Genomic DNA, 22231 nt, shown 5'->3' on the forward strand with positions numbered 1-22231 from the left:
AATAATATGTTAACTCACAATGGTAACTTCTTTTTCAGTTTTTCCAAAAGACATTAATAATTTTTTTTGGGGGGAGGGGGGGGGGATCGAAGGAGAGGACAAAATAATAAGTTTCCGTCCATAAATTAATTTTGTCGTCTTTTGTGATTTTATCTTAGAATGCACCAAATAATATATTGTTACGATTTATGTGGGGAAAACAACTGGGTTCTTAAGGAATAGCCCACCAAGTAGAAGTGTTATTTTTATTACTAATGTCTACACTATAAATTTAATTAATGAACTCAAGAATTCTGTCCACAACAGTCAGTTTTACACTGGTCATTGAAACATTAACACCTTCCACTGGAGCTTGGCTCGACAGTGGCTCGCTCTTCTGTCCGCCTCTGTCCGCTTCCTTCGCACACTCACCCACGCCGCGCCGCAGCACAGTCCCCAACTATCGCTCGTCGCACCCGACTGGCTCGCCAGGCCTTCACTTGCTGGTATCGCCTCCAGATAGGTCCGGTTCGCTCAGAAAGGGCCACTTGCCCTCTTCACCTCTCGCTGATCGCACGGGTATCGCCAGTATCACTCCCCGAGGGGGGAGACTCTCTCCGCTGCTCCGCTCTTCTCTCTTCGCTCGGAACTCTCGCGGAGGCCGGCGTCGCTGTTTATGTACCCGTGGCGTCCTTTCTCGAAGGGACGAGAGCGGCTGTGACTTGTCGTGTTATCCCGGGTCGACCTGACGCCCGAAATACCCAGAAAAGCGACGCTTATTCACGCCACTCCTCGCGGCGGCCTCTGTAAGCCCGCTATAGGTGATAATAGCCAGAGGCGTGAAGGTGCGCAGGTAGAGGAGGGGGGGTTAGGGTAACATGTTAATTCCAAAATTTCCGCTATAATTTTTAATTTGGACAAGAAATAAAGGGCTGCTTTATAATCACCATAGCAGCGACGATTGTGCAGTGGTCATACCTCATTTTCTACTAGCGTATGCAAACTGACCGCTCCTTAGCTTACCTAATCGATTATTCAAGTCCATGTATTCTGGAGACAACAGTCAATACCTCGGACCATGGCTGGACGTCAACTGTTAGATACATTGATTCAAATTGACACTAGCAAAAAAAAAATGGCAGTCATTTGAAAGAAACAATGATGAATGAATTAAAATTTGGGATTCAGCTGGAACCAGAATGTTTCCATTTCAATGGAAACAGCCATCAAAGTGATATCAGAAAATATTGAGTGTGATAATAACAGCATTATTGTTCTTCATTGTGAGGAACAGCAAACGAGTGTCATTAATAAGTGGGCACGAAACCGTGCATTGCTAATTTCATAACATTAAGGCGAGATCGAGGAAAACAAATCATAAAAAATAATTTTTCTTAAATTAACTTTACTTATAAATCAAAAAGGCTCTGCAATTTTGCAACACATACATTTGTTTTTTAGATTACAGGAAAATTAAATCAAAATATTAAAAAAATAAGTTGGCAGTATTTCATTGTGAAAACTTAACTTACGCAATCCATTAGTCATTTCAGGTCATCCAATCCGCGTGAAACGGTTTGCCGTGGATAGACTTCACATAAATAAATAACTCAATTAAAATATGACAATAAATTTAATAAAATACCTCAGTAAGTTATAATTGAAATATGAGGTAACGAGTTTTATTGGCTGTATATATTTCATTACGTCTAGTAAACGTATATTAATTTCTAACACTGCGACACATTTCACTTGAGATCTTACTATATGAATACAAATCAAAATATCATAACGAAAAGGACACAGACTTCTTAATAACCGAGTAAGATCACATATTTATTTTTTTCTATCATTATTGCAGTTACTTTAGAGGCTTTCGTTTCAGCGCACGAGCTAATCAGTAAACCCGGTCCATTAAAAGAAGCATTATTTCGAAACTTCGCTGGCTGTTCCTAGCTGTTACGGGTTAATCCCCGTACTGTGACAATGGAATGATGACCAGCATTTCTGAACACGTGCCTCGATAATCCCGGCGCAGCATTCTCCCAACTCGATGAGTGATTTCCCGAAACACAAGCGCTCTGCGAACTGCAGGGTGGATGAAGGCATTCAAGTGCCCTTTTGATGCGGACGTGATACGGACACAATGCAGGGCTTCGTTTCCGGACGTGAACACCAATCCGACGATAAGCGCGACGCATGTGCTCCGGATTTGTGGGCGGACTCTTTTGAATTCCATAACGAACTTTTTCCATGAATGGTTCTCGCAGTAGGGAAGATTGATTCAAAAATGTTTTTTTTTTCCTTCTTTACAAATATTTCTGGTTTCGACTGTCTCTCTGTTGTCCAGATTATCTGTTTAGTATCATCGTTGGGTTCGTGTATTTGTTTTCGTGTTAGTCGAGGTCAGTTTTTGTCTTGATTTTCTGTTCTTTTTTCAAAATTCACGTAGTTGTCAGTCCACTACGCTGTGACATTTTTTTTCCTGACCAATACCTTACACGGAACTATCTGCGCGGTATAGAAATATATATATATACATTTCACTTCTAACATTGGCTGATTTTTGTCTGTTTTCTCTGTGTTTGCGTTTTTATCTGTTTGGTCCATTATTGAGGTTTGGTCTATGAAAAACAAAGTCAATAAACAATTTCGCATGTCCAAATAAACATTTAAGAGTGTTCAAATTTGAAATATTTTTACTTTGCTAATATGTAGGATGTATTCTTTATCAAACAGCTTATCGAAGTAGTGTTTGTGTGTATTCAATATAAAATAGGACAGACTATATTTTTTTTCAAATATGATTTCCACCCGTTAGTAATGTTAACATTCTGTACCTTTTAATAAAAGAAGGAATTTAATATTCCGATTATATAAATAATGTAATATGCTTAATTTCTTTTTACAATATATTAATACCAAAAAATATGCATTACCAATGTTTATACTCTATGATTATTATTTGATAGCAGAACCTACAGTTTTTTTTTGTTTGGTTGCTAAATGCACCCATGAAAACAGTAGCAAGTCTAAATATTGCAGGCGTAAGCAAATCTCGACTACTCTTGGAAATTCCCGGAAGCTGTTCGTGGGAAATAGGCTGCGTAACTCATACACATACAAAATGATCCCGAAACTCGTTCCTTTCAGCCTACGCTTTTTTTAAAATTGCAAAACTGAAAAGAAAAAAAAACGAATACGGGCAAATCTCATCATGAAGCGTAAAGAAGGAGAAGCAACAAAATAGAATGCCGGATAACGAACAACCTCCAAAATTCCACCAAGTGTATAGCAGTTTAGAGAGAACACTAAATAATAACGTTTTTATATTTTGCTGAGAGAAAGCCTTGGAAACTGCGCTAAACAACTTACACAAGCTACTACCTAATACGCTATTCTATGATATCAACAGAGGCTACAGAGCAACAAATAAACTAGTACCATTACGTGACACTACGGTAATAATTTATTGGTTAATAGTTAAATAGCGTATATTATTATATGCCCACAGCATTTTTTTTATTAGAAAATTTTAAACTTTGGGGGTTTATTTTTGTAATATATTTGTATTATAATAAAAATTTTGAAAAGAAAAATGTTTTACTTGCATATTGTTGGTATAGTAAACTTGAAATCAATATAATGTTAATACTTAACGCATATTCTATCATCTATTGAGAAGTGTGACAGAAATACGAGGTTTGTTGCCAGTTCTAACAATAAGAAAAACCTACGACAATGGTAAGTAAATAATCATTCATGTATTTTAAATCCAACCAAAATAACTTTGGAACCCTTTTATTTATTTTTTATTGTTGGCCATTAATACAAATAGTTTTCTAAAGAATGTTCATAAAAAAATAACCTTCGAAATTGAATGTAATTTCTCAGGAATAAGCAAGAGACATAATTTGTACAAGCCAATGCTATCAACTTTAAAACAATACAAAAAATTAATAATTTTCCTCATGTACGCTGCTCTGTGAGGAAAAAAAAAACATATATTTAATACCTAGCCCACAGATATTAATTTTTACAATAAATATAATTCAATAAGCATACGCTACTTCAATGTACATTTTACTGCAGTGTCGGCTTACCAACAAATAGCTAACGAAGCAACACCTTTGAATATATATACTGTATAGAAGTCGCCAGCCCAGGTTAAAATTTCTAATACGGTTTTGAGGTAGTTGGTTAATTCACCGCCGCAATCGCCACCATCTCTAGGGCATCGACTTGTGGTGGTCCCTAGCGGACAAGTGTCGAACTCTTCAAACACCCCTTCCCCCTCCCGTTGAACGACGTTGAGCTGCAGTGAATGATTGATGAGGGGTGCGGGGAATGACAGCGGGTGACAGTGCTGCGCTCTAACGTTTAAATAACAACTAAGAAATACAGGGCGTTACGGCAGCGCACTGCAGCGGTGAAGTTTCCAAGCTGCTCATCATACGCTTCTGAAAAACGTAGAGTAAATCCTATCCACTCGCGGCTTCTATACAGTATATATATTCAAAGGCAACACTTACCAAATTATAAGAATAAAATAAGCTTTTGACTTTTTTTTTTCAGATAGCCTTTGGAGAATCTTTCCATCATATTCCGATGGTGCATGAGTTAAAGTTTGAAGAACGTCACAATATCTTTCCGGCATTATTACGTCGTGAAAACCCTCATGTGATTGTTTACACGCTGATCAGAGTGAAGCCATATTTATTGTTAAATTAAACATTTTATATCTAACCAAAAATTTCACAAATTTTTTAAACGACATGTTAAACTTGCATGGTTTTTTTTTTCTGGAAACGCCTCGAGGTAACAGAAAACTACACGCACAAATCGCCAGCACATTAACATTACAATCTCTTCTCTCGATGCTAATGAACAAAGACCAAATTACCTAAGGATCGAGAAAAAGTAACAGCACAATCAAGTCTATTCTGAGGGTCATCGAACCCGTGTCAGTGCGAAGCCTCTCTATACACAGGGTGACTAAGAATGACGGCTTTGAGGTTGGGAACGAAAAACAGGTGTATTGTAAATAATGGAGAAAGTATTTTTAAGTTGTAGCATTTAACGTCTGATGTTTAATGAAATTGTTGCTATCGTATAATTATTCCATTATAATGATTGCAGGTGCCAAATATATATATTTCCATACATTTGCTCACATGTTGTTACCCCAAATTATTTTAAACAAATCAAATTTAACACAGCGAATATTTTCGTGGTAGGTGTGAAATTTTTTTCAATTAAACGCTTTTTTTTTAGATGAATAGAGTTACGTTTTAAATAACTTATCCTCTTTTTTTCTAAAATGTTTTATTTAAAATTTTTTTACAACTTCAAAAGCGTATACCAGCCTCGGGAAATACTACTTATTCAAAAAAAATTTTGTGAGGAAATTGCAACTGAAGTTTTCCCGCTGAATTTTGACCAATACTTCATATTTACGATTGTATTTATAAATGTTTTAAATCTGCTTAAAATCATTGAAATTCAACTAAAAGTTAGATGAAACTACTCCAATCGAATCATTGTAACCAAACAAATTTTTTTACAGATAGATTAAATTTAATTAAATTAAACAAGTATTTGGACAACACGACATCACAGACAAGACTAAAACATTAATATTGACAAGACAAAACAGTTGCGACGTTTCATGAATTGAAATATGTTCCGTTAACAGGCGCGCGCGCACACACACAATTATTGTTGATTAAAGTGAAAACAAAATTTTCAGAAATTCTCGCCGATGACATAATATTGTCTCTGTCGCTTTACTTGTCTCAAATTTGACAGATTTCAAAAATAGTGCCCAGAATCTACGTATCCCTCTGCTCTTGTTGTTATGTCAATATTGTTTGTAGGGAACTTCATGTAGTTGGCGGTGTTCGTACGCAAACATCGAGCGATGCTTCGCAAGTGACAGCTGAGGAATTTCAGAACTGTCGAATTCGAGACAAGTTACATTTCACAGACTCGTGTGTGTGTCGACGGACACACTTTTACAGCCACCCTATACGGCGGTCCCGAGAAAATGTCTCTCGCTGAACCGTGATTTCCCTCAGCGTCATTCCTTTCGCGAGAGTTGGCACCCTTCCGAAATTCAACACGAAAATAACTTACATTTCAGTTGCTGAAAGCGGATAAGTTTGTTACGTCTCCTATCTCTGGAGATTCCAGTAGCCCTCACTCCGACTGAATCATTTCCTCCCGTGTCTTGGGTAGTTTCTGCGGGCACTCCCGACAAAATCAACTTCAATCTTCTTGGTTAAGGCAGTTTTTTTAAAACTAATTAAGTGTAATCAACTCTCAGAATACAACAGAAATTAAAATAAAATATTCAAAAAAATCATTTATGTTGTACTATGTGGCGTAGGCTAACTTTAAACAGTTGGTGCCTAATAAAAAGAGTTGAATGAATTTAACTCTCAAATATTAAACAAAGATTTACCAAACAAATTTTATTTTTGATGTTGGAAATATCCATAAGAAAAATGCTTATCACTTCCTGACTTCCTCAGTAGATATAAGCTGTTTTTTTTTCGATCGACTATTTTTTGAGAACAAATGAGAGTTAGGTATTCTCTTTTACAGGGTAGATTGCTTTATTCTCGCAAAGGTACGTCAGAGTTCACGTCCTTTCCTTGTAAGTTACCTACCAATAATAATATTTTGGTGAAACATTGCACAGCTTTAGGCATAGTATTCAAAATATGTATATTTTTAAGTTGAAGCACATTAACTTAAACGAATTTTGTACTAAATTTACAGGTTTTTAATGGTCAAACTTCATATAATTACACATAGATGTTTTATATGAATTGTTTAATTATTTGAAATATTTTTGTCAATTATGGCACTAAGGTGAAAACATATGCTTTTAATGAAACTACCAATCATGGGTTAAATCTTTATATTCTGGCATACACCCAAACAAAATGAGATAAAGGAAGTTTTACGTATATTTTTTATAAAAATTTCATTTTTACATTTAAATTCCGAAAAAACAGACATTATTTACATTCGACCAAACAGAAAAAAAACGCCTGATCTGTGATATTTATATGGACAGCTATTTAAGTGAGATAAATGTAACTTTTCCACAGCTGACAAACTCAACCAATTAATTTTTAAAGCGCCTATTAGCAAAATTGAATAAAAACACATAATGTTTCATTTGAGTAAATGCATTAATTTTATGCAATCGTAAATTATGTTTTTTTTTTTTTTACTGAAATGTGAAGGACAAACCTATTTCATTTGTACGTAGGCTAGACTACTAGGCTAAAATTAGTTAAAGTTTAACTAAACATTTTTTAAACATCATGTAAATTATATAAAAATGATATCGCAATATTTATTCACAAATTGGGTGAGCCATTCGGAAATCGATAGGAAAAATATCTAAGCAAAATCAGTTATCGGCTAATTTTGTTTCCGGTTTCATAATACTTTTTTGTTATTTGTTAAAATGTTTTTCATGCTGGCATCCAAACTACAATTGCGTACCCAATTTTCATTATCTCAGAGTGTATGCTTCTATTGTGACACTAGATCTTCAAATTTTTCAAAGGTATCTGCTACGTCACTAATACTACAATTTTTCTTCGAGAGGAAAATATTGCAATAAACTTAACTAACGTACAATTTTACTTAAAACAACACACGTGACAATCTGGTTTAGTTGCACAGGAGAGTAAACTTAACACAATTACGGAAATCTACATTTAGACTTCGGTCATAAACGCCGTGATTTTTTAGTTTTTTTTTCTTGTCATAACTTATTAGTTAAGTGATTTTCCAATAAGACGGTAAGCACGATTAACGCGACCCGGTTTCAATGAAGAATATTGTTTTATCTAAAGATGATAGAAAAATTTTCCTTTCAGTTGATGAAGGAGTCGAACAGAGAGTACTCGTTTTTTTTTCTAGCTCTATAGGCAGAGAAAAATTCTTCAGAGTCACGGGACTTTCAAATTGTTTAGCAAGAAGTTCACCCAACTGTACACAACACAGGCAGACCTTGGCAGTACAGAGGACCAGATGAACATCCCTTCATTTCAGTTCGCTTTGCTACCCAACAACAACAAAAAAAAGGGGAACGAACAACTTATTTTTTTTTATAAATGAATGATTGTTTACTGGAATGGAATCCAGGAAGAATCGTGATCTACTTCGAAGACGCCTGCGTTTATTCGCTTGTTTAAAACTTCCCGGTCGGCACCGTAAAAACTTGCAATTACCATTTCAATAAAGTTTTATTATATTTTAAGGTTCTAGACCTGGGATTGGTGTAGGACTGCAATAATGACAGAGAACTAAGGCCTCACACACGCATGTGCAGCCTTGGCAGTGATACCCCGTGAGGACACTGGAGACAGATGGCTCCAATCCATAGCACGGCGCCACAAGGAGAGAACCTAACAAAGTTCTTTTTGATGCCTGGCACTGTGGAGATACAAAGCAATTTATAAAAGAGAGTGGAACAATAAGCTTAGAAAATAAGTTCACCTTAACTCACATTCTTTCTTCTGAAGGCACTGAAGCAAGAAGCGGAATCCACCCGTTACAAACATGGTAGGGCCACTCTCTGCTTGGATGAATCAAAGAGGAATCAGCTGTACATAATTCTGTAGAAGCAGATTGCCAAAGTGTTGCACACATACAGAAACAGTACGCCCAAAAATATAGAATGACATATTTGTGGAAGTCACTAGCAATGTAAAAAAAGTAAAAAAAAGACACGAAGAAGAAAAAATATTATTGACAAAGGACATATCCAGCTACTAAATTGAATATGATAGCTAATACTACATTTCACATACGATTGAGCTATTTCACTTTCTATGCGAGTGAGCAATTTTCCCGGTCATATTTTTTCCGGGCGCAATTTTCCGATACCGATATTTACTAAAAGTTATTTTAGAGCTGTTACAGATGACGCAAGTCATCATAACTATAAAACGTTATGTGAACCTTTTCACCTCTAATAGATAATCTTTAGTAAATAAAGGTTGACCAAATTTGAGACGAAACATTGCATACACGGGTGTTATAGTGATATAGTTACAGGTAAAGCTATCAGTTTATAGCAACGACAATCAAATTAAATAATTTACATGAGAGAATGAACACACATACAATGAATCATTATGGTTTTTAGTTCTCGTCGATGTCGCTGATTGCCTAAAATTCCAACGCAATCGCAGCGAGAGCTTGCGGGCATGCTTTCTCATAGGCACGTGTACAATTTCAATGTCTCAAATTGTGTTCGAAGGACACTGATTTCTGACTGGTCCACGTGACCCTCTGACGTTATGGATGGTGTGGACACAGTGGTTCGAATCTCCCTGGTCCGAATACATTGGTAAATTTTAACTTTTTGTCCCAATCTGCGTCCTTTGGTAGCACAGAAGAAGAACACTCGTGATATTTTTTGTTTCCAGTTCCCCTTTTTAAAAAAAAAGTGAACAGATTAATAACGGACTGTGCGGTAGGAAGCCAAGAAGACCGAGACAAAATATCAGTGGTGTCCGTTTGTAACCGGCACCGTCCAAAGGCCGAACACACGAATTCATTTTTGCAGTGCGCTTATAATTAATTTATTAGCATTTAACTTTGCCTTACAGAATAAATACATATTATCGAACCCCCACATCTTTCACAAGTTGACTGAATATTTGAAACTTAGCTGCGTTCTCATTTACAAAGCACGAGTAAAAAATAATAATAATAACCATCTCGGCGCTCTATATTCACTGCGCTCTGGTGGATACTTTACAAATCACTGTATTCGGACATCGCAATTGTGGACAGGGCAGTATGTATCCCTCGCGGCAATGTGACGTAGTTCAAATCAGGATAAGGATACGGAGCGCACAGAGGTTCGGACTGTTGTAGACGGGCCTTGTAACTCTGCACTGTGATTAGCGAAGTCTCTGGTCCTCGCCTCAGCTTCCAGGAGCTTGCCGGACAGTTAACGGTTGCGTGTGGGGGTGAAGGGGAGGGACCATATACGAGGGCATCGCCCACCGAGCTTCTGGCGTGTTTACACTGCGCCCCCGCGCGGCAGCCATGAATAAATTACTCAGCTAAATCCTGCACCTCGTAACTCTTCCTTAATTGGTCCGAAAAAGATAAGGATCTTGAAGGAGCTGAGTCCGCGCCGTAGACGGAGAGAGACTGCGGGCGCGCGCGTGTGTGCGTGCGAGAGAGAGAGATAATGCAACTCACCCCAGACTCCTCGCGTGAGTCGGTAGCCATGCCATCCGTCTTGCGAAGGAGGTACTCTCTCCCCCCTCCACCCTTCCCCGTACCCACGAAACACCGACACCGGTTGGCTCGTGCCAGAGGGATGGCAGTCCAATTTCCATGGCGACGGGCAGAAATACGAGCCAGGGTCTGGCGAGCGAGCACTTAGCCGGGCCAGGGATCAACCCCCTCCGCAGGAACCCCTTCCAAAACACCGCGTCGGAAATGTTTCTTGGCTCTGCCGAGGGAAACATTATGACAAAGTTTAGCTTCGACGAAGTTCCTGGCTCGAGATCGCCTAAACCATTTATTTGTTACGTAAAATATATATTTTAAAATAATATTAATCAATCTATCAACAATCTCTAACGTTATAGTTGTCTGAATGTCCTAATCCTCACGGTGCTGACAGTAACTGAGGTAGTATCCTTAACTGTCATGCTCCTATAAGTTTATTTTTTGGCTCATGATTTAATAAAAATAGATAGTTTAACAATAAATAATTGTTTATGAGTGTTTAGTAAGTCGTTATTTAATGGTTTAGATGGTTAATATAAAATTATATACCACGCAGTATTTCAGTCATAGTATGAACAATAAGTATGCAATCGTGTGGCATAAAGTTTTAAAATAAACGTTTGTATGTGGATTTTGACGCAAAACTCTTTTAATTTATAACACGAATCTTAATTTTAAAAAAGTGTTTTCTAAATTATGTAAAAACCTTGGATATTTATGGTATTTGAAAAATAGAATTTTTATTTATTTATAAATTATATTCTCTTAATAAATACTGTTAATGCAAAAGCTACATAAAAGTGGTTATTAAAATCTGTATAGTATAGCCGATATAGTACCTACATGACGTCATACTCTCATTTCGTGCTTGGTTTAAGATATATATTGGTTTGCATGTTCTCAAAATCATTAAATAAAATTGATTAAAAAGATAAAACCATTTATTAATTGTCAACAATAGTTATATCAATGATTCAATTATAATCAGTTTAGAAAAAAAAACCATAAATGCAAATAATTTAGGATAGTTACTACCCACTTAAAAAGGCAAGCTGTTTCTCAGCCTCATAACCATGGCAACGTTAGTCTGCAAATAATTCCTTTTTTTCAGGTGGTTGCTGTAGACATGTGTGGAACCGCATGCATGCCATTGCCATGTATGAACTCAAGTTTGTAATACGGATGCAAGTTTCTGTGTCCGCACCTAAGACAGCTGCCAGTACCTTAATGCGGGTTTCAAGCAAAGGGGTCGGGTGTATTAGACGTAATGGTAATATCTCAACTTCCAATATCAGAAGGGCAAGTTAATTCGTGGCAACTGCAGAGCTCATACACGAGATGTTACTTATACAACGTGGGTGAGGATATAGAAAGGATTTATGATAATTCACTACCCAAGTGAATAACATACGGAATGAAAATTTGTATGAAAGTTTGTCATTTTTTAAGTTAGAAATATAGAAATTAGTGTTAAGATTTCTGTTAGTAAAATAAACTCAAATGTATCAGCGTTTACGGTAATTCATCAAAAACAGGCTCAAATACTTTTCCATCGAGCACACGGCTATACCACAGCAAAGCATAGCATAGGCATTAGAATGCATAAGAATGTGTACAAGTATGCGCGTTCTCAAAATTTGCGAGTGTACAAGCGCAAAAGTGTGAAAGTGCGCAAATGTGCAAGTGAGCTCTGAATAACACGCCATCCAAAACACCCACTTTTGAACACTCCCTCCCGGCATCTTCACCATCGATTGCCCCACTCTTGATCGTTAACATTTTCGCTGCCCTCGGAGCATTGCACTATATTATTTTTTTTCACGCCCTGATGAAGCTGCTCCTACTTACTCTAACGTATGTAAAATTAAAAAAACACGCTTCTCTTTAAAAAAAATTGTTGGGAAAATTAATACAAAATAATTATGACTGTGATATTGCTATAATGAAGTGGATTGGTAAAAAAAATTGGATTGAATTTCAAAGTTATTGCTACTTGTCCTCAAAAAATTTAAAAATCCCCCCCCCCTTCCCAGAAAAAATATAATTAAACGTTTGCTTGCTCTGCTTTTGATTCTTGAAGTGGATGAATGAAGTTTAATTATCCGGCCCGAACGTCAAGTGGGCCGCGCATTTCCACTGACGACAGTTTGGTTCGCAACTCTCGGCGACGAAGCACAAGAGCTGCTGCTGCTGCACTAAGCGGTTTCGCCCTCCGCCCAGTCGTTAAACAGGAATCGCGCGCCGGCACCTCAGTTCAACTGCGCCCCGGCTCCAGTCCCCTTGACGGAGCACGGCCGCACACTGCGCTGCCGCGGCTGGAGCCGGCAGTCCTCCCCCCTCCTCCACCAACACTCCGCCGCAGACACCGCGTGGTTGAAACTGCCGAGCAAGCCCTGGAAGTTACCTACCGAGCCAGGAAGTCTCCCTCGCCCCTCACACGTGGCGTGCTCACATACAGTTTAGCCGGTGAGCTGTGTTAGGGCGCGGCGCTCTCTGGCCGTGCGAAAAACAAAAAAAAAAAATCACGCGCAGTCTGATGTCATACCTAACTTCTCTCGAATAATCCACTTCGGAAGTGGTTACGAATGACGTGTGTGCGCGCGCATGCGTGTGTGGGTGGGTACATTTACCCAGAAGGTGGCCGCGTCTGCATTGTGTGTGTAACTTATTATCTGCCCACGGTGCAACGGCCATTTGGTGGGAGTAAATTCGTGAATGCCACGGTGGTCGAAGAACGGAAGTGGGTAACAACCACGGTGTGCTGCCATCTGTGGCGGATGGCGCGAACCAAAGTTCACAAAGCCAAAGGGAAACTTAACGTTGTTAATTGTATAGTGAATTTTTAACAAAATGGGCAGTATTTTTTGTAACATTCCTTGTCCAAAATCGGGTCCAAAGCCGGGGTTTGGTATTTTCCAAATCTTTTTTTTTTTTTTTTAGCTTTTATTTAGCTTTTATTGGAGTCGTTTCATTATGTAGTTTAAAATTTCGGTTGGTTCAATTGTCGACGTAGCTGCCCCGGCAGCGAATTCTAGCTGTGGGTACGGAAACTACGTGCGATTCACGTCAAGTTGAAAATACAATGCGTACATATTTATCACGCTCGGCATTATTTTAAAGATATTTTAAAGAATTAAACGTTAAAAATTTGCCCGAGTTTAGTATTTTAAGTGTATTTGCAACACGAGAACATATGAATTTGCTCGTTTATGTTTATTTCAGTACGCCTTCGAGTGAAGGGTCATCCGTATTAGCACCCTATTGGAAACCAGTAAATTTACGGACTTTCCAACGGAGACAGCTCTTAAAATGAACGAAAGCTTCTTCGTGATAACAGGTAGTGGACTTCGTACAAACTAAGCCACACTCCGGATTCTGTGTTAGGTATTTACTTGTAAACAAGGATAATACACATGTGAAGGGAAGAAAAGTGATTTCTTACTGTAAACTTCACATTATTTATTTTTGTTTGTAAATACTTCTAGATGATTCTTGTAAGTTCACATTCAAATTAAGTAACCTTGAGTAGGTACTGTAAATTTACGAAAATATCCGTGACTTAACGAATATACCTGTATAATTTGTAACCGGTGTTTTTAGTTAAATTTAAAGTGAACAGTTTTTTAAGAGTGGGTTGCTTTCCATTTTTGTATTTTCATGACAAAATTCTATTTGGTAACAATTTCGGCTAAGTCCTAAGTTAAAGCCACACAAGCATACTGAATATACTTAATATATATGTATATATACTGATGTATAATGGTTGTTGCCGGAGAAAAACCGTGGTTGCGATAATGGCCACTACATGAAGTGGAATGCGTCATAATGAAAGGCACGGGAAGCCATTAAAGAGGCATAACGGCTTAGAAAAACCTGCGCTGCTCATGAAGAGGTGTGGGAAAAAAATTCCTAAACCTTTTCAGAGCGAGGTGAGGTGGAATAAATGGTAACTTTTAGTTATATAGAAAGCTTAATAAAGCGTTTGTAAGATTTACGCCGGGCTATGATAAAGCGAGTCTATTTACTGCTGGTAGTACAACCTGTAGGTAGCAAATTGGACCCATATCTTTAAATTAATTACAAGCTAGCATCCTAAATTCTTGAAAAAAAAATCGGGCTGTATCCGCAAAATATACAAGAAGAAAAGAAATTATTAGGTTTATGTAACTAAACAAATAAACTTTGTATGCATGGTCACATTGGCTGTAAGATAAATAGCCTACAAAAAAGGTTCAGTGAGGTGCACAATGAATGTTTGACTACAAGTTTTCTTATAACGAACAGCGTAATGCATTTTTCTGCGTAGTATGAGCACTGTGTAACACACAACCTGCGTAACCGAAAATACATAAACTAATTATACAAAAATATTTCCAACTACTGCGTTCAACTGTATATTAAATAAATATAGATATATTATTTCAAATATTTATATTAAATTATTAAAATATTAAATAAAAAATACTCTTTTTGGCATAGCTTCGACGAAATATAAATGTTGTAATATTAAATGGCTTTATTAATAGTCTAAACTAATACTTCAAATGCTAAAGAATTTCTCATAAAACCCTTTTTACACAAAAATCAGGGCCACGCAAAAAAGTTAAAACAGAAGCATTCTTAAACGAATCTATTCCGACATGTAAGTCAGTTACAGTAAGTCAGCTGTAATTCTTACCTGTTGAAACGCGTCTTGCGAAATGGGTTGTAGCTATATCTCGGATGGTGGCTGTTCATTGTCATGGCAGGAACACCTTAGCCTTCAGTTTTCAACCGCTGTTGATGGCTGGAACAGGCATGTCGAAACTTCACAGATGCGATTTCAATCTCGAAGACAAAAAGTAGTTCGTGACTGGTTACGAAAGACTACGATGGAGAGTTTTTTTTTAGTTAGTTACAATTTTGTATCGCATATTATTGATAATGTTACTTTATTTAAGGCGGTGTTTCCGAGTATGTAACAAAATTGATAATTTTATTTAAAATATTATCAATCTCAAAATTTAAGTTGTAACTGAGTTTAGTGTGATGTGGTAGAGTACGTATGCCTGTAACCATTGTATGAGAAACCAGATGTCTATATCCCACCTACGCCTCAATTAATTTTACCAAACAGAGGAAATAAATGCTGTTGTTGTGTTGGACCCAGTACACAGAAAGTATTATTTAAATTTTGATGATAATTGTTGGTCCTGTGTTCCCTTGTTGGCCTTGCTGAGTAAAACATTTAAGACTAACTTAACTTACTTGTTTCTAGTCCCTTTTTGTATACCACTTTCTTGTCCTTGTAAAGCTGTCCCCCGATTAGCCAAGCGGCGAAGAGGTGGTTACAAAGTCAATACTTATTTTCTGATGATTTTACACGAGGAAAACATTATTTCTTACAGTTAATTACTCTACAACCTCAGGCAGAGTCGCAAAACTGTAGGATTCGCAGGGGTGGACCCACGGAAATTCGAAGCGGGTTGTGGAGGGGGGGGGGGGACTTTCCCAACAGTTTTGCACAGTGTTTGTAAGCAACTCCATTTAATTGTCACTCTTCGTAAACAATCATCACGTGATGATGCTTTGCAAGTGACACTTGAGAAATTGGTAGGTACTAGCGGCAGGAACTAATTTTTAGAACTGTTAAATTTGAAACAAGTTACATAGTTACATGAGACACATTAAACTTTTCACCAGATAACTCTATTAAAAATATTTTCTCCGAGCACTGTTCAAAGTTACCTACTTTCATTTACTATGTGGTATTCTCAAATTGACGGGTGTCTTCGTAGATACGCGGATGCTGAGTTTGCTAACTTTATAAATGAAGTTACAAAAATCATCCTGTCGTATTAATAAAGATCTCAAACACGAAAGGTACACAAAGAAAAACACTCACTATTCTTTCAACCATGGGCCAGTTTACATTAGAAAAATAGAACTCGGTTGGACGAAATAAGGTGTGGTTTATACGAACGCTCAGTTATTATTTGGAGCTACGAAGAACCATGCGTTTATTTAAGGCACATTCTTCGTTTGGTTGTGTGTTTGGTAGCGTGTTTGGTGGTGTGTTTGGTAGTGTTTGGTAGTGTGTTTAGTAGTGTTTTGTAATAGGTTTGGTGGAGAGTTTGGTAGTGTATTTAGTAACGTGTTTGGTAGTGTGTTTGGTAGCGTGTTTGTTAGCGTGTTTGGTAGCGTGTTTGGTAGTGTGTTTGGTAGTGTGTTTGGTAGTGTGTTTGGTAGTGTGTTTGGTAGTGTGTTTGGTAGTGTGTATGATAGTGTGTTTGGTAGAGTATTTGGTATTGTGTTTAGTAGTGTGTATGATAGTGTGTTTGGTAGAGTATTTGGTATTGTGTTTAGTAGTGTGTTTGGTAGTGTGTTTGGTAGTATGTTTGGTAGAGTATTCGGTAGTGTCTTTGGTAGCGTGTTTGGTAGTATGTTTGGCAGAGTGTTTTGTATAGTGTTTGGTATAGTGTTTGGTATAGTGTTTGGTAGCGTGTTTGTTTGGTAGTGTGTTTGGTTCCAGCAGAGTGTCCACCGGTGTCTCCCTGCCGGCAGGTGTCGTGGGTGCGGCACCGCGACATCCACCTGCTGACGGTGGGCAGGTACACGTACACGAGCGACCAGCGCTTCCAGACCATCCACTCGCCGCAGACCGAGGACTGGACGCTGCAGATCCGCTACCCGCAGCGGCGCGACTCGGGCACCTACGAGTGCCAGGTCAGCACCACGCCTCCCGTCGGCATCTCCATGCGCCTGTCGGTGGTCGGTGAGTTCCCGCGTCCTCCGTGTTTGCTTCTCAAAGTTTTACTGGCCAGGTTTTAATTTTTTTCTAATGGTTTTATTTCTAAAAATTTGGGCTTCGTGAAAGAACAGTCAACGGTGATAGACTTCTAAAAAACAAGATCGCTAGTAATTCAGTACACGTAATACAAGTGAAACTTCTTTGGAAATTGTAAAACGGTTTAAACGGCAAGAGAGAGAGAGAGAGAGAGAGAGAGAGAGAGAGAGAGAGAGAGAGAGAGATAGGAGACAATTTTCTTAAAATAACACACACTGAAGTGTTTTGACTTTCATTTCAATTTTAAGTATTTAATAATTCTTACTATCTTTGGATTTGTTTGAAATTTGATTATATATATAAATATATACATATATATTACAACATGACTAATTAGTGGATGAAATTTTAATTCATAATTAACTGCGACAAGCCAGGCAAGAGTTTATAAAATCGTTCAAAACGGCTGTGTTGAAATGACTAATGATTATACTTTTGTCTGGTATCGCAATTTTTTTTCCCTTCTTTTGCAACGAGAATTGCGTGTAAAAATGGAAGAAGCAGCAAGCGCGCACGAGCGCGCGGCGCGTCACCTGACTAGTGGCCGCCGCGTGCCGCGAATGACGGAGTGCCACCTCGGCGGGAATAAAGCAGGGACATTATGTCGGCGAACAAAGTTTGCCAGGCGTGCGCGGGACACGCGCCAGGGCCACTAATACGACCCGGCGAGCACGGCGGGATTTGTGTTGCTTTTAAAAACCGACCTGATCGTGACCGAGCAGCGTTTTGAGCCGCGACGAGTCAGGGGAGAAAAAAGAAAGTGCGATCATTTGTTTTGGCGACGTCGTGCGGTCGATACAGACGGTTCTTCACCCACGCTTCTCTAACAATCCCGGTTAATAGTAGTTTCCAAAATTATTAAGCTTTTATATTTTCGCAATTTTCGTTACTAAATGAGAAATAATTTCATAGACCAGTTTATTTATATTAACTTAATAAGTGCTGGTTTTATGTTGTTAAAGACCACAAAGGGATATTTGAATTTCAATACATGCGAAAATTGAGAGAAATCGATTGGCTCACAATTTTAAATTAACCTTTCGTATGAAGTGTTTGCCGTAAAACTCTTAATTTATAGTACATCATTAACAAATCAATAAAAATTTGGTTTTTCTAAAACCCTGAAAAACTCAAGTGTGAGTGATTTTTTTTAGGATAACCAATGTTTTATTTTTTTTATTATATTTTAAAAATAAATGGTTATAAGCTACATCAATTTACACACAAACGGTTGATACAAAACTGTATGCTAGACGATTTCACGTTCATAATTCATGACAGCTTTGATTAATAAAGTTGTCTTTAGTTTTGTAAAAAAACCAAATCACACTTATTAAACTTATATGTTACCTTTTGTTAGTAAGTAACCATAATTATATTGTGGATTCACTAAAAAAAATAGTGAGTATAACATTTAATTTAACGAAGAAAATAACCTATATTAAGACTCCATGTGGCTGTTTTTTTTTTGGTGCTATCCACGTTCGGAACTAGAGGCCTTGTTTATAAACTGCGTGAGAAACCATGAAACGCAAGACCCAAATGTTCAATAACGTCGCTTTTAACCCGCAAAAACGCTTCGCAAGTATCGGCTAACTTTCAACTTCTTGCTTTTCTGCTTGCGTTACCGTCTTCCATATCAGAAGCAAAGTGTCCTGAAAAGTTTTAAGTCCATATAAAGCCACGATGTAGTCTTCATTATAAACACCATGTTTAAACTTGTTTAAACTTTCCTACATTTTTGAACCCAATTATTGACAATTCCATGTGCTTGAATGATAAACACACATAAAAAGAAATCTGTACTTTTACAAAAGATTTCTTTGGAAAACAGTAGCCAAGAAATATTTTGTTATACTACCAGAAAGATATTGTAACTTTGTAGAACACCTAGCCATGGATATTTTTGCATACATGAAATAAGTTTTTTTGAGATAATAGTAATTATTATTTTTAGGAAAATTAGTGCATAATTTAATATTTTAATTGATGTTTCATTCAAGAATATTTCTTTTTAATTCATAAAAAACATAACACAGCCACAAACAAAAATATTTTTCTGTGCCTAGGACTTTGAAACTGATTTTAGTTATATTTGGGGTGCTGAATCTAAATATGAAATTAGTTTTTTTTCTTCTATCAGCTCTACTTTTTGATATAAGCGAAGCTTGAAATGTGTTCTTCTACACAATGGGAACAAATGTGGTTCAATACCAATTGCTCACTCAACGACAATGAAATCAATATATAGCACAATAGTTTTGATCTTGGAGAATATAAGGCATCGTGAACATCAATGGGTGATTTGTGAGAACTTAAAAATGGTGAACTTTCTCATCGAATAGCAAAGTGGTTACACCAAATATCCTTGTTTTTTGTGCCTCTGGGATAGCAAAGACAAATTACACCACTGGATTGGACAAGAGTGGCCTAAGAGAGAAGACATGATCGTTGGAGAAATAAACGTTATTAACGAATCCTTAGTTGAACGATAGAAAATCATCTTTCCTCCAATGCATATCAAGCTGGGCATTATGAAGCAGTTTGTAAAGGCTCTTGATAAGAACAGATCATGTTTTGCGTTTATAAGGGAAAAAATGCCTCACTTGAGTAAGGAAAAAAATAAAGCAGGAATATTTAACGGCCCAGAAATAAAAAAAAAATCCATTGAGTACCAAGGAAAACTTGGAAAATGTAAATAAATAATCGATGAACGGCAATACAAACACGTTTCTTCCCGAATGCCAGTCCAACGTTTTCAAATGTTCGAACCGATTTCACGGACATAATCCACTGGTTGTCATCGAAAAACCCCTCAGGAATGGACATCAAAGATAGATACATAAAAACTCCGAGGAAAGCCAATATCGGCAGATGTGAAATTTTGTTTGTTGCCTAGGCAGCACAGATAATCCTGTGGAAGGAATTTTGTCGGGAAAACAAAATTACAGCACAATCGAAAACAGAACCGTAATACATAAAAATAACAACCTTGGACAGCACATAACACACACAGAAGAATTCAACGACAGATAAGCTGGACAACACGACAGCTCGGATGAACATAGTAGGTTTTTTATGAACAAAACTGAAATATGCTCCCGTCATCAGGCACAATCAGACTGATTGCAGACAATGAAAATCAGGGTTTTATAAGTGTTTGAACCCTCTCCTGGCGCGACCAATGACGGGCGAGCACTCCCCTTATTCGATGACTACCATTTTGAAACAGGATTTGCACATGTCCGTGAAATCAAATAAGATCAATGTTACCCATTGCAAAAATTGCTCAACGAATATAATTCACTTCTGTTGTGTACTTCACTCGGTTTTGATGACTAGAATTATACAGTCTTATCAACGAAGAACGTTTTTCAGAAACACGAAGGTTTCTTCAGTGTTTCACTTAATTGGATCCGACTTCAGAGTTCTGTCTTCCTTTGGAAACTGGATAAAAATACTCGTTAAAGAAAGGAGAGTGTTTTTCTTCTTCTGTGGACTCAAAAGTATTTTTTAGTTTAATTAATACAGCGTGTTGATTTTCTGAGTTCATGTTTGAAGTACATATTTAACTCAGTACATTTACACTGTTATACATTACTTTCCAACGAAGAGTTAATCTGAAATAAACAAAGAGTTCTTCGTTATTTCAAATAACTGGATCTTCGGAGATTCTACGATGGATTCCAACTTTCCAGTTTTGTTTTGTATTCAGGATAAAACACTTTGAAGGAACAGAAGTTTTTTGCTGTAGACTTAGCATGTTTTTTAAATTTTTGTTTAAATTACTGAGATTATACTTGAGGATTAATTTAAAAGTGACTAAACGTTTTCTCGTAAATTTATGAACGTGTCCGTAAAAGTACGAAGATAACTAGGTAATATGTAACCAGTGTTCTTCTGATCCCTCGATGATTCCTAACCGGTGTTTGTGAAAATAAGGTGAAAATTTTTTACAACGTAGCCTCCTCAAGCGACGGCTCGTTCTAACAGCAAGCTTAAAAGGCCCAAATATTTCCTGTTTACTAACAGCCACCATTCGTCTTTGAGGGGAGAAAAAAAAATAAAGTGTTTCAGTGCATGCAATAAGTTAACGTGCGGTGCGAAGCAGAGAAAAATGAAACATGTCTGCGGCTCGGAAATGTTTTCGAGTAGCGCCGCTTGGAAGAGGGAGTGGGGAGAGAATAACGTTTTGGGGAGACGGACGAGGAGTGTGACGTAATTGATCACGTGCGCTGACGGAAGGAAGGGAGGGGACTTTCCACGGATACGCTCGCACCAGCGCGCCGCTAAGGCTGGGTTTATAATTGAAAAAAATAAGCGAATGCACAGCAGGCCCCAAGCACGACTGCGCAAATGACTTGTAAGAAATCGGCTACAATTGAAATCTTACTCATGATTTCAGCCAATGAAATTTCGCGATGTATCTGATCTGTTGGCTGTGATGGTAAGTAATTATATTTAATACCTTCTGACTAGTAATTTGTGAGCACATTTTTTCAACACATAAATAAAAAAGGGTTTTATAACATTTATAGTTGACAATTTTAACCGGGACTTTTTTTATTTACAATTTTTGCAGTAACTTACAAGTAATAGCATTAATTAATTTTTAAATCAGGAATCACGCGTGAGGTTAGTAATATCTCGACAATTTCTTGCCCAAATATCATTGATAAATATGAACAGTTCTCTGGTCCCGCCAAAATGGCTTCCCACTCTACTCTCGTTGGTTGTTGCGCCATGCGCCCGTAACAGAAATAAAATATTGTGACGGAGGCCCTCGGTCTCCGTCAAGATCTGTCAAATGTCACTCAAAATAAATAAATAATAAAATAACAACTTAAGATTTCAAAAACATTGCGGGTGGGCGGGGGGAGGGGGGGGGGAGGTAGCATTAGAGCTGGTACAAGGATGTCTAACCTCCTTGGGACAGGGGGTGTAGGGTGTTGACTGAAAAATAAAGTATTATTCATCCCACATATTTTCAGGTTTATTTCCGGTAAACTAAGACCAACACTTAAATAAATCAATAAATAAATAAATAATGTAAATAATGTCAAGCTACTCTGTTCATAATAAACAAATAAAGAATTCTGTGAAATAAATAAACAATTTTTCCTCTTCTTAGCACGAGTATTAATT

General features: G+C 37.4%; 1 protein-coding gene across 1 annotated transcript in view; it reads left to right on the forward strand.

Annotated features, from left to right (window-relative positions):
* The window catches only part of LOC134533423 (zwei Ig domain protein zig-8-like), a 64200-nt gene that overhangs the window by 23287 nt on the left and 18682 nt on the right, over window positions 1-22231 (forward strand). Inside the window, exon 4 of the mRNA XM_063370945.1 lies at window positions 16804-17014. Within this exon, the coding sequence (XP_063227015.1) occupies window positions 16804-17014 (211 nt within the window). The remainder of the gene's footprint in view (window positions 1-16803; window positions 17015-22231) is intronic.

Source organism: Bacillus rossius, chromosome 6 (genome assembly GCF_032445375.1).
Source record: "Bacillus rossius redtenbacheri isolate Brsri chromosome 6, Brsri_v3, whole genome shotgun sequence".
Classification (NCBI taxonomy): domain Eukaryota; kingdom Metazoa; phylum Arthropoda; class Insecta; order Phasmatodea; family Bacillidae; genus Bacillus; species Bacillus rossius.